The 14,754-nt window shown below is 45.7% G+C and overlaps 1 protein-coding gene across 1 annotated transcript in view; it reads left to right on the forward strand.

Annotated features, from left to right (window-relative positions):
- dcbld1 (discoidin, CUB and LCCL domain containing 1) overlaps positions 1-14,754 on the forward strand; it is a 43,536-nt gene that overhangs the window by 21,408 nt on the left and 7,374 nt on the right. The window contains exons 6-13 of the mRNA XM_029752085.1: positions 714-847; positions 2,617-2,657; positions 5,640-5,846; positions 9,394-9,515; positions 9,749-9,896; positions 10,226-10,330; positions 10,428-10,506; positions 14,498-14,547. Coding sequence (XP_029607945.1) covers positions 714-847; positions 2,617-2,657; positions 5,640-5,846; positions 9,394-9,515; positions 9,749-9,896; positions 10,226-10,330; positions 10,428-10,506; positions 14,498-14,547 — 886 coding nt within the window. The remainder of the gene's footprint in view (positions 1-713; positions 848-2,616; positions 2,658-5,639; positions 5,847-9,393; positions 9,516-9,748; positions 9,897-10,225; positions 10,331-10,427; positions 10,507-14,497; positions 14,548-14,754) is intronic.

Below are 14,754 nucleotides of genomic sequence, written 5' to 3' on the forward strand. Positions count from 1 at the left end.
TGTAAGTCATCAATTGTAAATCGTCAATCCTGTCTTTTTGGAAAAAATGTCTGTTTTATACGGTTATCTCTGAGGTCATTCCTACCTGTCCCAGTCCTTCATTTCAGCAGCAGGGTGGGTCATTCACTGAGAGGTAGGCGGCTAGCTATTCCAGAGCTATGTTCTGTGACAAGGTGCTGCTTTTCTCACCACCGAGAAATATGTTTGACATTCCTCCTATAGCTACAATTACCGTAATTGTCGCCCCTGAATGCAATCGCAATGTGCCTTTTTTCCATGCTTAAGTGAAGTGTGGCGTGATTGAGAATGCATTAGTCGACTGTGGCTCCATGTCATGAGATTGGCTCTTTCGTTTGTGTTGAGATGCCTGTGCTCCCATTGCTGACACAGAGGAATGATGGGGAGCGGCATTGCGTACATGCCATCTATCATGGGGCGGGGCCAGTCCCCGTAAAGGGGAACCTCCCAGATGGAGGGATGGTGCATTGTAATGAACAAAGATGCGCTGATGGAAGCCGTAGTGCAAGCTTTTTCACTTAGGGTGTCCGTGTTTAAACTTGTATGTTTCGTGGCCTACACTGTCTTGATGAAGTGGTTTTTGGCTAGCTCACGGTCAGACTTTCATTACCAGTGTGCGAAGTTTCACTCTTCTCCCTCTTCTAGTCATGCTTATCTGTCCTGACTGTCTGTGTCATATCTCTCTCTGCTTTCAGACGTCTGTGCTGTGTAAGGCTGCGGTCCATGCCGGGGTTATCCTGGATGAGTTAGGAGGCTGGGTGTCCGTGGAGACCCAAAAAGGCCTGAGTCACTACCCCGCCACCAGAGCCAATGGGATCCAGTCCAAAGAGTGAGTACTGCGGAATGACATGCCATGATTAAAAGGGTAGGCAGTACAACAACAGTAGATGTGAATGTTAGGCGTCATATGTTGCCCTTAACAGCACTAAAGGCTACTACTAAGGCTGAGCTTTAGATAGGCAGCCCAATTCTGATCTCTGAAAGAGATCTGATGTGAAAAGATCTGATGTGATTGGTCAGAAATGTTCAGAATTGGGCTGCCTGTGTAAATGCAGCCTAAGCAGAGGTACCAATTGGTGTCCAAAAACATTATCTACTGGCTTAGGATAGCTCGTTGTAAGATTCTGAAAGAAGTGGTTGATAATAACTTTCCTTAAGGAACACAAACCTGCATGATGGGACACCTCATGTTCTCTGTCATCTTTGCGCTGAGTGTTAAATAAATGGCTCCTGCCCACTGCCCCTGACCTTGGATAGTTTACCTCAGTCAAAACAGGATTCATCAGGCAGGGCTAGCGGGCTAGCACTCCTGCACTGTTTCAGCGATAAGATTAGCCAGCGCCTCGCTAATGTCAGAGACACTCAGTCTGGCCTATGGCAATCACAGAGATGTATGATGGAGGTCTGAGGTGGCCGAGGAGAGAATAACATTGGCCATCACTCAAGCTGTCCGTAATATATTCAGTGGGGCGCGGATTTCTGTCATTTCGAAGTAATACATGCAAAGATGAACTCTGCTCATCAAGCAATCACTTTCTTAACGCTTCGTTGGATTCACTGGCTATACATGCACTGCTGAATTGAATATACACCTCCTTATAGACCTTGAGTATTTGTGGATTTCCCTTGAAAAGTGCTATGTCATCCAATTCACATAAAGCGTAGTGCTGCTCCGTTGTGAAGGTACAACCCCAGCCTAATACAAGGCTTATTCTCCAAATGCTTGGCCTTTGCTAAAAGGGGTGAATACTTGGGTTGTCAGAATACACTGTTAACCGCAACACTCCAACGGTATTTAAGGTGGTATGAATGAAATGCAGAAAGTATTGGACGCCATTAAGCCATTGTGTTAAGACAAGTTTGACATTTTCCCGTTGGATTCTGCTGGATTTGGACATGAAAGGTGGAAGGGAAACATCCCTTTCACTCAAGCCCCATCCCACCTCCAGAAGATGGAAGTCTGTCTCTGGAAGAAAATATCAATATCTTGTTTGTAATATGAAATGGGATGACGTCAAATCAAGATGGATACCTGTGTGTTGTTCGTACTGAATCCACGTTGTAGCAGGATCAGTTACATTTTGACCGAGATACTTCGATTATTTTGACACTCAGGTGAAATTTAGTACCCACATTAAAGCGTTTTATCTTTTTGTAGTTGGACACACCTCTCTAATCGTCCCAAAATATAATTGAACCACCATATCTGCTTTTCTGAACTGTTCAGAGACATCAGATCCAGGAAGCTGATGAAAATGACAGGATATTGAGTGATGGCTGAGAAAGATGATTCTTCCAACTCGCCCCCTTTAATTTACACCACCCCTGGTGTCTTAATGTGTTCAGGTTAATCCCATAGTTATACAGGCAGCGAGGAGAGAAGAGACTCCACAGAGAGTGTAGGAGGGCAGGGGAAAAAGGCACTGGGTCCTGGGGGGAAGGCTGATTTGGGAAGAGAACGGGTGGGGTGACAATCTGGGGATTCTCCTTTGTGGCCACAATGGGTGTTCCTCCACAATGGCAGGCCCTCAATGTATCATTGTAATGGTTGACGCTAACAGTCCGCCATTGATGGAAATCTTATTTTTCTTCTTCCAGCGGTTCTTTGTCCGATGCTCTCTTCACGTTCGTCACTAATGGTAAGATTTGTTTTGTTCTCATTCGCTACTGATTTTATGCTCTTAAATATTTGTATTTCAAACAAAATGTGCTGAATTTATCAGGCAGAAATTTGTCAAAGCCTACCTACAACTTACTATATGAAAAATTGTACGCTGGCATTTCGGACAATTTGCTGATAGGTGTTGAAAAGGGAAATCATTCAACAAGTGTCAAATGGGCAAAATACCTACTTGATTTGGAAAAATGAAAGTTAGCGTAGTCGCATCTTATCTTGGGAAGCATGGGAACCCCTTATCTCCTGTCTGTTTATTTTAATACGGCTGTTTGCAATCTGGCACAGTTTCATCCAGTCAGTCAACTCTACCTGTGGAGATAGATAGATAGGCTCTGGCCATCTCACAGCAGGCAGGCAGGCCTCCAGGGAACACCCACAAATAATCACACTCGCATCATCCCAGAGAAACTGGACCCACTCCAATTCGCATACCGCCCCAACAGATCCACAGAGGATGCAGTCTATATTGCACTCCACATTGCCCTCTCCCACCTGGACAAAAGGAACACCTATGTGAAAATGCTGTTCATTGACTACAGCTCAGCGTTCAACATCATAGTGCCCTCCAAGCTCATCACTAAGCTAAGGACCCTGGGACTGAACACCTCCCTCTTCAACTGGATCCTGGACTTCCTGACGGGCCGCCCCCGAGTGGTGAGGGTAGGCAACAACCCATCCGCCACGCTAACCCTCAACACTGGGGCCCCTCAAGGGTGCGTGCTTAGTCCCCTCCTGTACTCCCTGTTCACACACAACTAAGTGGCTGCGCATGACTCCAACACCATCATTAAGTTTGCTGACGACACGACAGTGGTAGGCCGGATAACTGACGACGATGAGACAGCCTATAGGGAGGGGACCTGGCCGTGTGGTGCCAGGACAACAACCTCTCCCGTCAACATCAGCAAGACAAAGGAGCTTATCGTGGACTACAGGAAACAGAGGGCTGAGCACGCCCCCATAGGCTGCATCATCGTCATCTTCAAGTTCCTCTGTGTCCACATCAATAAGGATCTGTCATGGTCCACACACACCAACACAGTCATGAAGAGGGCATGACAACGCTTCTTCCCCCTTAGGAGGCTGAAAAAATTTGGCATGGGCCCTCAGATCCTCAAAGTTCTATAGCTGCAATATTGAGAGCATCTTGACTGGCTGCATCGCTGCTTGGTATGGCAACTGCTTGGCATCCGGCTGCAAGGCGCTACAGAGGGTAGTGCGTACGACCCAGTACATCACTGGGGCCGAGCACCCTGCCATCCAGGACCTCTATACCAGGCGGAGTCAGAGGACCATGAACAGCTTCTAACCCCAAGCCATTAGACTGCTAAATAGTTAGTCCGGGTAGCTATTTAGTTAAATAGTTAACCATCTGCATCGACCCTTTTTGCACAAACTCTTTTGACTCCTCACGTATGCTGCTTCTCCTATTATCTATTTACTCCTAGTTATATGTACATATCTACCATAATTACGCATACCTCTGCACACCGACTCGGTACTGGTACCCTGCGTATATAACCAAGTTATTACCTTGTACCTCTGCACATCGACTCGGTACTGGTACCCCATAGCCAAGTTATTACCTCGTACCTCTGCACATCGACTCGGTACTGGTACCCAGTGTATATAGCCAAGTTATTACCTTGTACCTCTGCACATCGACTCGGTACTGGTACCCAGTGTATATAGCCAAGTTATCGTTACTCATTGTGTATTTCTTTTTATTATTACTACTTTTGTACTATTTCTCTCTACATTGTTGGAAAGGCCCGTCAGCATTTGACTGTTAGTCTACAACTGTTGTTTACGAAGCACGTGACGAATAAGTTTTGATTTGAAATAAACAGTTGGTGTTTGGTATAGAGAGCAGAAGTATTAATTCAGACTTATGATGATACAACTGCAGATTGGCTGCATGTATTAGTCATATTTACGCTCAGTAACTGGACAACGGTACCAATTTCGAAGAACTTGTGATGTGAAACATTTCCAATTTAGTTATGTTTCTTGTGGACTATTGGCCTTAATATGTGATCATTAGTTTATTGCCTCGGGGTCTGCTCCCTTTTAACAAATCAATCTTTGAGTGGAGAGGTCTCTCCGATTGACTTAGACAGCATCAATGTTCACATGACACATTGACAAATGTCCTGACACTGACAAATGATGCCATGACATACTTTCTCTAGTCTGAAAGCTTCATGACCTCGTCAACAACGTCGATGTCCTGCACTTTAATCAAGACTAGCTCCTTATGGACTGTCCTCTGTCCACACTCTCATTATGTTGGAATGGTGATGAGTACAGGAGTCATAGCTGCCTTAGGGTCCTAGTGCATAAGGATTTAGTTTGTTGAAGAGTTGACGGGGCTTTAGTCATAGTTGTTACATAGGGTTTAAGTTAGTTGTGGAGTTGACAGGGCTTTAGTCATAGTTGTTACATGGGGTTTTAGTTAGTTGTGGAGTTGACAGGGCTTTAGTCAGACTAGGTGCTCCTGTGACTGTTCTGACAGGATGTCTCCCCTCAGAAAGAAGTGAGCTTTAGAAAAACTGGGCTCAGATTCCCCTAATGCTTCTCCACTGCCTTTGTGCTTTTTTTTTTTTTTTTTTTTTTACAACATGTGACTCCAGTTAAGAGTACAGAGGCGGATTTTTAAGACGTGTACATTTTCCTGTTGAGTCAATGCTCACCACGAGTGGCTGTGTTATTGTTTCCACATGCGTTTTATGTTAATTAAATGCTGGTGCAAAGTTGAGGAACAATATACAGTCCCCCTCCTTCGAATTTGGTTTTAAACTTCATCACCATCATAAACCAGAAAAACAAAAACAAGCAGTCATTTTGGAGTGAGACAGAGGAAATAGTGGGAATATTTTTGTTAAGTTTAATTCAGGAGAATTTTATGTTATTTACTTTTTCCTCTTCCTTTGTTGTTTTCTAGACTGTAAGAACCAGTCAGTGCTGCGGACTGTGTCTGTGAGTGCCAGTTCATGGTGGCAGAGGGCAGGGGAGATGGGTCATCAGTCTGACTGGGCGCCCAACAGCTCCCAGGCTGACCCAGGGTCAGGGAGCCGCTCCTGGGCTGCAGACCAGAACGACAGCCTGCAGTGGCTCCAGCTGGACCTGGGGGAGAAGAAGAGGATCACAGGTGAGATAAGAGTCCTACTCAGGGAAATCTGCTTTCAAACATGACTCATCCAAAGCGCCTCTCTAACTCACTCTTAACAATAGAAGATAAGTAGCACTCTGTTTTTTTTCTCAGGGTTTATTCAGTTATTTGGCTCCCCATATTGGCTCCACACCCTATAGAGCATGTCTTGCTTGCCCAGCATGCCTTTGGGTTACCAGGCGACGCTTACGTTTTTTTTTTGTTGGAATTTTGAGATTTGGTTGTAGCCTACTGGTACATATTTCCACCGTTGCCACGCTCTCTGTCCTGATGAATGGCAATCCCTTCTTACTGGGCCTGCTCCGTGCTCAGCATACTGTAACCGTTAACCGTAATTAAGTAGAAGCCCTGGTGTTCTTGGCCAAGTCATAAAGGATCAATGGCAGAGCTTTGCTGTAGAGTTCCTCCCTCCGTGGCATCAATTTAAAAACAGGCTTTCAGTTTTAACCCTCTCCTGCCTGGCTGCCCCCCCCCCCCTCCCCCTCATTCATAGCCCTCTGTAGAGGATGGTAAAAGGACTAAGGCGCAACACAAACACATCTGTCGGAAAAAGCAGAGGATGGATAGAAATGGGATCCGGGGATTAAGGTTGTTTTAGAGGGGGTAGTTATCCTTATAAAGGGGTCTGTCTCGTGATTTAACTCTGGAGGGCTCACCACCGCCAAACCGTGGGACATGTGCACCACACACAAACACACACACACACACACACACAGCGTTAGAGAATGCCCCTCTGTATTGCTCCTCTACAAACAAGAGAGAGACTTACGAAGGCTGGTTTAAATATAGGACCATGCCGGACACGAGTTTATTTTGAGCGTGGTGTGTGTAGTCAGCAAGTCACCAGTTAATTTCATGCTGCTTTATAACACATTGGGTTCTAGTCAATACAGTGTCTGCTTTGTCTGCCGTTTCCGAAATTCAGAGTTAAGAGGAACATTGTATTGATTGGAATGCGAGCTATTGAAAATGGAAGCACTTTTATAGTAGAATTGTTGTTGTGCAACAATCATAAGATTCTATAGTCTGAGGAATTACAACCCTTTCTTTCCTAGACGGTCATGCTTTTCTGATAATCACATTATGGTAGATTGGATTTCTGTTGTCAGAATATGTTCCGTGATTCTTCTGATGGCATTGAGGAGTACACCACATCAGTAACTGGCATCATCAATAAGTGCATCGATGACGTCGTCCCCACAGTGACCGTACGTACCCCAACCAGAAGCCATGGATTACAGGAAACGTCCGCACTGAGCTGCCGCTTTCAAGGAGCGGGACTCTAACCCGCAAGCCTGTAAGAATCCTGCTATGCCCTCCGACGAAGCATCAAACAGGCAAAGCGTCAATACAGGACTAAGATCGAATCGTACTACACCGGCTCCGATGCACGTCAGATGTGGCAGGACTTGCAAACCATTACAGACTACAAAGGGAAGCACAGCCACGAGCTGCCCAGTGACACGAACATACCAGACATGCTAAATTACTTCTATGCTCGTTTTCGAGGCAAGTAATACTGAAACATGCATGAGAGCACCAGCTGTTCCGAATGACTGTATGATCACGCGCTCCATAGCCAATGTGATTTAAGACTTTTAAACAGGTCACAAGGCTGCAGGGCCAGACGGATTACCAGGACGTGTATTCCAAGCATGCGCTGACCAACAGGCAAAGTGTCTTCATTTTCATCCTGTCCCTGTTTCAAGCAGACCACCATAGTGTTCTTGGGCACCTGGATTAAGGTAACCTGCCTAAATGACTACCAACTCGTAGCACTCACGTCTGTAGCCATGAAGTGCTTTGAAAGGCTGGTCATGGCTCACATCAACAACATTATCCCAGAAATCCTAGACCCACTCCAATTTGTATACCACCCCAACAGATCCACAGATGATGCAATCTCTATTGCACTCCACACCACACTGCCCTTTCCCACCTATGTGAGAATGCTATTCATTGACAACAGCTCAGCGTTCAACCCCATAGTGCCCTCAAAGCTCATCACTAAGCTAAGGACCCTGCTACTAAACACCTCCCTCTGCAACTGGATCCTGGACTTCCTGACGGGCTGTCCCCAGGTGGTAAAGGTAGGGAACAACTCATCCACCACGCTGATCCTCAACATGCGGGTCCCTCAGGGGTGCGTGCTCAGTCCCCTCCTGTACTCTCTGTTCACTCATGACTGCATGGCCAGGCAAGACTCCAACCCCATCATCAAGTTTGATGACACAACAGTGGTAGGCCTGATCACTGACAACAATGAGACAGCCTATAGGGACGTCAGAGACCTGACCGTGTGGTGCCAGGACAACAACCTCTCCCTCAACGTGATCAAGACAAAGGAGATGATTGTGGACCACAGGAAAAGGAGGACCAAGCACACCCCCATTTTCATCGACTGGGCTGTCTGGAGAGCAACTGCTCAGTCTCCGACCGCAAGGCACTACAGAGGGTAGTGCGTACGGCACAGTACATCACTGGGGCCAAGCTTCCTGCCATCCAAGACCTCAATATTAGGCGGTGTCAGAGGAAGACCCTAAAAATTGTCAGACTCCAGCCACCCTAGTCATAGACTGTTCTCTCTGCTACCGCACAGCAAGCAGTACTGGAGCGCCAAGTTGAGGTCCAAGAGGCTTCTTAACAGCTTCTACCCCCAAGCCATAAAACTCCTGAACAGCTAATCAAAGGGCTACCCAGACCCCTCTTTTACACTTCTGCTACTTCTGCTATAGTCACTTTAACTCTACCTACATGTACATATTACCTCAACTAACCGGTGCCCCCGCACATTGACTCTGTACCGGTACCCCATGTATATAGCCTCACTTGTAATTTAGCTGCTGCTGTTTAATTATTTGTTACTTTTATTTTCTAGTTATCTATTTTTTTTACTTAACACTTAATTTTATTTATTTTCTAAACTTAAAGCATTGTTGGTTAAGGGCTTGTAAGTAAGCATTTCACTGTAAGGTCTACACCTGTTGTATTCTGTGCATGTGACAAATAACATTTGATTTGATTTAACAATTATGAATTGGAAACTCTTACACTCAAAGTACACCGAAAGTACAGTTTCAACCATGAGCCAAAAATCCAATAGTTAATTTCAATACCTTGAGTGTCTGAGATTCTGTATTGGAATTATGACTGTCATTTCCTATAATGATAGGTGTGCTGCGTCTCCATATAACCCACAATGCCATGTGTAATGTGGAGTAATGACATGTTGCGGGTCGCCCGTCTGCCGCCATATTGTTCTGGCTCAGTGCCAGGTGCTCATCTGCCACAAAAATGCTCAATCATACTGTCTGGGAGCTGCAAATGACTGTGACGGTTTCCACGTGGTGGTGCAGTGATTGTTCTGCTCTCTGAGGTGATGTCTCCTGTCCCTGTTCCAGTACATTCCAGGACTGACCAGTGGGTGACATCACTAAAGGGGGGGGGGGGGTGAAACATGCTGAACAATAGAAAGAAAATGCGACATTTTGACTGGAGTTTCATGCGCTCTGTTTTTGTTTTACAGGAATTATCACGACTGGCTCTACAATGTTGGACTATGACTACTATGTGATGAGCTTCGTGATCGATCACAAGGAGAGTCGTCGGTGGAGGACCTACACACAGAACAACAGAACACAATACATGGTGAGTATTCCAAATCCAGTTATCTTATATCTGACTTCCAATTCAAGTTATGTCTATTGTTCCATAATTAACTGTCTTTATACATTATTGTACAACAACAGGCCTTCCTATATGCATAATCAATGTCTTCTGTTACTCATGAGTCACAAGAATGCTTGCCTGTCCCTCTGACCCTCTCCTCTCTCTCTGTCTCGGTCTCTCTCTCCCTCTGTCTCCCCCTTTCTCCCGGTCAGATATTTGAGGGGAACCAGGACAGTCTGCATCAGACCAGGAACACCTTCCACCCTCCAATCATAGCCCGCTATTTGCGCATCATACCTCACACCTGGCACCAGAGGATTGCCATGAGGGTAGAGCTGCTGGGCTGCAACTATGTCAGAGGTACAAATCCTAACCATATCTAACCTGACTACAGCAGAAATATATCAGTCTGGTTGAGTGAGTCTGGCTGCAAGAGCAGATGGTGTTGTCAGTAATTGCGATTGATGACTGCCTTTTAGAGAAGCTTTGGTGAGGAAGATCAGCTCCTGTAGGGAACTGAGTTATTGTTTTACAGTACATTTACAATAAAGTGGGGAAGTAGGATAGATCTGTAATTTTGCTGAATGTTATTGGCACACCTGTTGATCGTTCAACGCTCATTCTCTCTCACTCGCTACCACTCTTCTACTTTTGTCTCTACTCTTCTCCCTTTCCCTCTTTACCCTCAGTGAACATGTCATCCCAGGTCACCCTGGAGACGGTACCCACCAAACCCAAGCCTCCGGTGGGGGACGAGGAGATCACTGAGCCGGTGCCCTCCCAAGCAGACCTAGGTACCCATCTCATTAAAACACTGCTTCCACCAGATGTTTGTTTGTGTAATAATTGGCTAACATGCTCTCTCTTCTCTATTCTCTTCTCTATTCTCAGTAAAGCTGGCCATCATCATCATACCCACAGTCTTATCTGTGGTGCTCATTGGGATTTGTCTATTCAAGATGCTACAGAAGTAAGTGGGTCGTTCATGTCATTTGAATAGATAATGTAATGCTTTTAGAGACAGTAGTGTAAGGTCGTGTAAAAAGAGCTTGCACCTTAATGACTCATGGGTTTCCTGTCCCCAAGACAACGTGACTGACGAGCTCAGATTGGCCTGAGCGGGTTCTCTCTACCGTGTGCCTACTCTCTAGACTATGTCTGTTAATTATGTGTGTAAGATGTCGTCTGTCAGTATGAATGTGCCTGAGGAGGAGATCTTTTCAGGAAAAGAGAGAGGGGAGGACAATGAATAGATTGGAGCAAGGGAGAGATGTATCGGACAATGAGGGTCAGGAAGATTCCTAGAACGGTCCTTTGAAATGGCTGCCTTTCTGTTGCTCAGCTAACATAACAAGCCTGACCACCAACACAACCACAGTCATTCGTGTCAGTGAGAGAACACTGGAGGAGGATGCACAACACATATGTGGATGTATACCATTCATCTTTTTACTACCAGCCTTTGTTCTCTTTGGTTATGTGGAGGTGGAAGGTAGAGGGGCTTAAAGGCGTCCTCAAGCTTCCCAGCCAAAACAGTTCGGAAGAGTTTGTGCTTATATTATGACGACATTTTGTGAAATGTTTGTTTGGTCGGCTGTTCGGGCACATTTTTTTTCTGGAGGCAAGCCGAAGTCGGTAGCTGAAGTTTGCGCTTCTTTGTCTGTGATTGGTCAACAGTAGGGATTATAGGGCCTCCTGAGTGGCGCAGTGGTCTAAGGTACTGCATCGCAGTGCTAGAGGCATCACTACAGATCCGGGTTCGATCCCGGGCTGTGTCGCAGCCGGCCGCAACCGGGAGACCCATGAGGCGGCGCACAATTGGCCAAGCATCGTCCGGCTTAAGGGGAGGGTTTGGCCGGCCGGGATGTCATTGTCCCATACCGCTCTAGCGACTCCTTGTGGAGGCCGGGCGCATGCACGCTGACTTCGTTCCCCGGCTGCACGGTGTTTCCTCTGACACATTGGTGTGGCTGGCTTCCGGGTAAAGCGAGCAGTGTGTCAAGAAGCAGTGCGGCTTGGCGGGGTCGTGTTTCGGAGGACGCATGGCTCTCAACCTTTGCCTCACCCAAGCCCGTCCGGGAGTTGCAGTGATGGGACAAGACTGTAACTACCAATTTGGATATCACAAACTTGGGGAGAAAAAAGGGGTAAAAAGGCCAAAATAAACAAAAAACAGTAGGGATTCAATAAAGTCTTTGTTGCCATTCAATGAGAGATGACTCGTTTTCATGCAGTTTTTTTCATTAAGAAATAATGAACCAAACAACTTGGTTAGATGAAAAATTGAGTCTTCGGTCAGACAAGGGTTGCACATTTTGGGGAATATATGGGAATAAATGTAAATATATGCAAATGTGATATTAATACCATTTAAATGTAGCTGTTTTTTGCATTGGATATATTTACCATATTATATGGAGACAGAAACATAAACCTTTTACCTTATCATAAGTAGACGTAATTGCGAATTATTAAAATCCTTCCAATAGAAAAAAATATATTTAGTTACGAATTGAACTTTAATTAAATGAGTTGACTCTTCACATGGGATGATTTGACTGAACAACAAAAGAAAGGGAATATTGAATCATCCCCAATGATCCATCGCATCTCCCAAAAACTTTTTCAACATACTTCTGTAAAATTATAGTCTAGAAACTAAAGCGTTGGTTGTCTTCCTCTCAGGCTGTCTTCCTCCATGTCTTCTCCCTGGACCTCCTCAATGTCCACCTCTTGAACATAAGACTGAGGCCTCATCTTCACTTTCACTTTCCAACCTTGTTGAGGATGGTTCGTTGTCAGGCTCAAAAAGCCTCAAATTTGCCCGGATGGCCACCGATTTTTCAACCCTTGTATTGGTCAGCCTGTTGTGTGTTTTGGTGTGTGTGTTCCCAAACAAGGACCAGTTGCGCTTTGAGGCGGCTGATGGTTGTGGGATTTGGAGGATGATGGAGGCAACAGGGGAAAGAGCCTCAGATCCACAAAGTCCCTTCCACCAGGTGGCTGATGAGATATGTTGACAAGACTTCCATATTGCATCTCCATCCCAAAGCCCTTGCTTGGAAGTGTACTTCGCCAGACTGCCAAGAAACTTGCCCTCATCCAGGCCAAGGTGGCGAGACATGGTAGTGATGACACCATTGGCCTTGTTGATCTCTGCACCACACAGGACGCTTTTTCCAGCATACTTGGGATCCAACATGAACGCTGCAGCGTGTATGGGCTTCAGGCAGAAGTCTTCATGCTTTTTGATGTATTTCAGAACTGCAGTTTCCTCTGCTTGGAGCAACAGTGAAGTGGGCAGGGCAGTACGGATTTCTTCTCTTACATCTGCAAGCAGAGTCTGAACATCAGACAGGATGGCATTGTCTCCCTCAATCCATGCAATGGCTACTGCTATAGGTTTCAGGAGTGTCAGGCTGTTTACCACTCTCTCCTAAAATAAATAATCCAGGAGGATCCTCTTGATGTGGCTGTCCATATCAGCAGACTGTGATATGGCCATTTCTTGGAGAGACTCCTTCCCCTCCAGGAGACTGTCAACAGTGAAGTGGGCAGGGCAGTACAGATGTATTCTCTTACATCTGCAAGCAGTCTGAACAGGAGACATCAGACTCCTTTCCCTCCTGGAGACATGATGACGACACCACCCCAACAAGTGTTGCTGGGAAACTTCAAAGTGGAGCTCTTATTCTTCTCACATTGCTTGGTGAAGTAGATTGCTGCTGTAACTTGATGACCCTTCACATACCTAACCATTTCTTTGGCTCTCTTGTAGAGTGTATCCATTGTTTTCAGTGCCATGATGTCCTTGAGGAGCAAATTCAATGCATGAGCAGCACAGGCAATGGGTGTGATGTGAGGGAAGGACTCCTCCGCTTTAGACCAAGCAGCCTTCATGTTCGCAGCATTGTCTGTCACCAGTGCAAACACCTTCTGTGGTCCAAAGTCATTGATGTCTGCTTTCAGCTCATCTGCAATGTAGAGACCGGTGTGTCTGTCCCTTGTGTCTGTGCTCTTGTAGAATACTGGTTGAGGGGTGGAGATTCGACCACCCATCAGAGATGATTGCAATACAGTCTGCTTTCAATATGATTTGCTTGACCTTCACTTGAACTCTGAACTCGGCATCCAGCAAATTAGTAGATAAAGCATGTCTGGTTGGAGGGGTGTATGCTGGGGGAAGAACATTCAGAAATGTCTTCCACTACACATTGCTTGTGAGCATCAGAGGTGAACCAATTGCATACACAGCTCAAGCAAGACATTCATCAGCATTTCTCTGACTACCTTTCCTCCATTGAGTCAAAAAAAACTTCTGATTCCAGGAGGACCATGAGCTGTTGCTATCGATAAGGTGTCTGATTCATAATTTTCACCTCGAAGAGAGGTAGAGGGACATTTGTCAGAGGTTGCTTGTTGTGAGCGCTGAGGGAACTTTATGCACTTGGCCAGATGATTCTGCATCTTTGTTGCATTTTTCATGTACACACCTTTTCATTCTACATTAGAAGCAGTGAAATGTCTCCACACATCAGATAGTGCCCATGGCATTTTCCTGTAAAGATGAGAAAATAATGAGTAAAAAACCCCAAATACAATTCCTTGTACAGACTAGGAAGTGGCTATTGCGTCTCAAAATGGACAAACAGTACTATTGACGCTTTTTTCTCATTTGTCATGCGAGCACACTCGTTCGGCTGAAGCATGCTAATGCCTTACGGGGTCATCTGTCAGTGTCAGAAGATGTGGCCAGAGAGGAGAGGGAGCAAAAGGGAGAGGGGGAAAAGGAAGAGAAACGAGAGAAGGGTTGCTCAGCAGAGCCAGGCAGTGGTGTTTAGGGGACACCTCACCCCCCTGCCTCATCTCCCCCCAGGAGGTTATCAGAGGAATGGGGTGAGGGAGCACCACTGTCCTCCCTGTAACTGGAGTTCACAAAGGCATTTGTCTTTCTGTCACAGGAAGAAGACAAAAGAGAACTCGTACGGATCTTCAGATGCCCAGAAACCAGGTCAGTGAACAATTTACTTTGTAAAAGATGTCATTCATATTACTGCACATCAAAATTGAATAATTTGTTTGTGAGAAACAGAACATGTATGGCGAAGATGAGCCCTAGAAATAATCCTTTGTTTACAAACTGTAGGCAGGATAATCCATGTTATAGTGATACCCAGTCAGTGGACAGGTTACCTATCATTCCTTATCATTATGGCTG

This window comes from Salmo trutta, chromosome 1 (genome assembly GCF_901001165.1).
Source record: "Salmo trutta chromosome 1, fSalTru1.1, whole genome shotgun sequence".
Lineage (NCBI taxonomy): Eukaryota > Metazoa > Chordata > Actinopteri > Salmoniformes > Salmonidae > Salmo > Salmo trutta.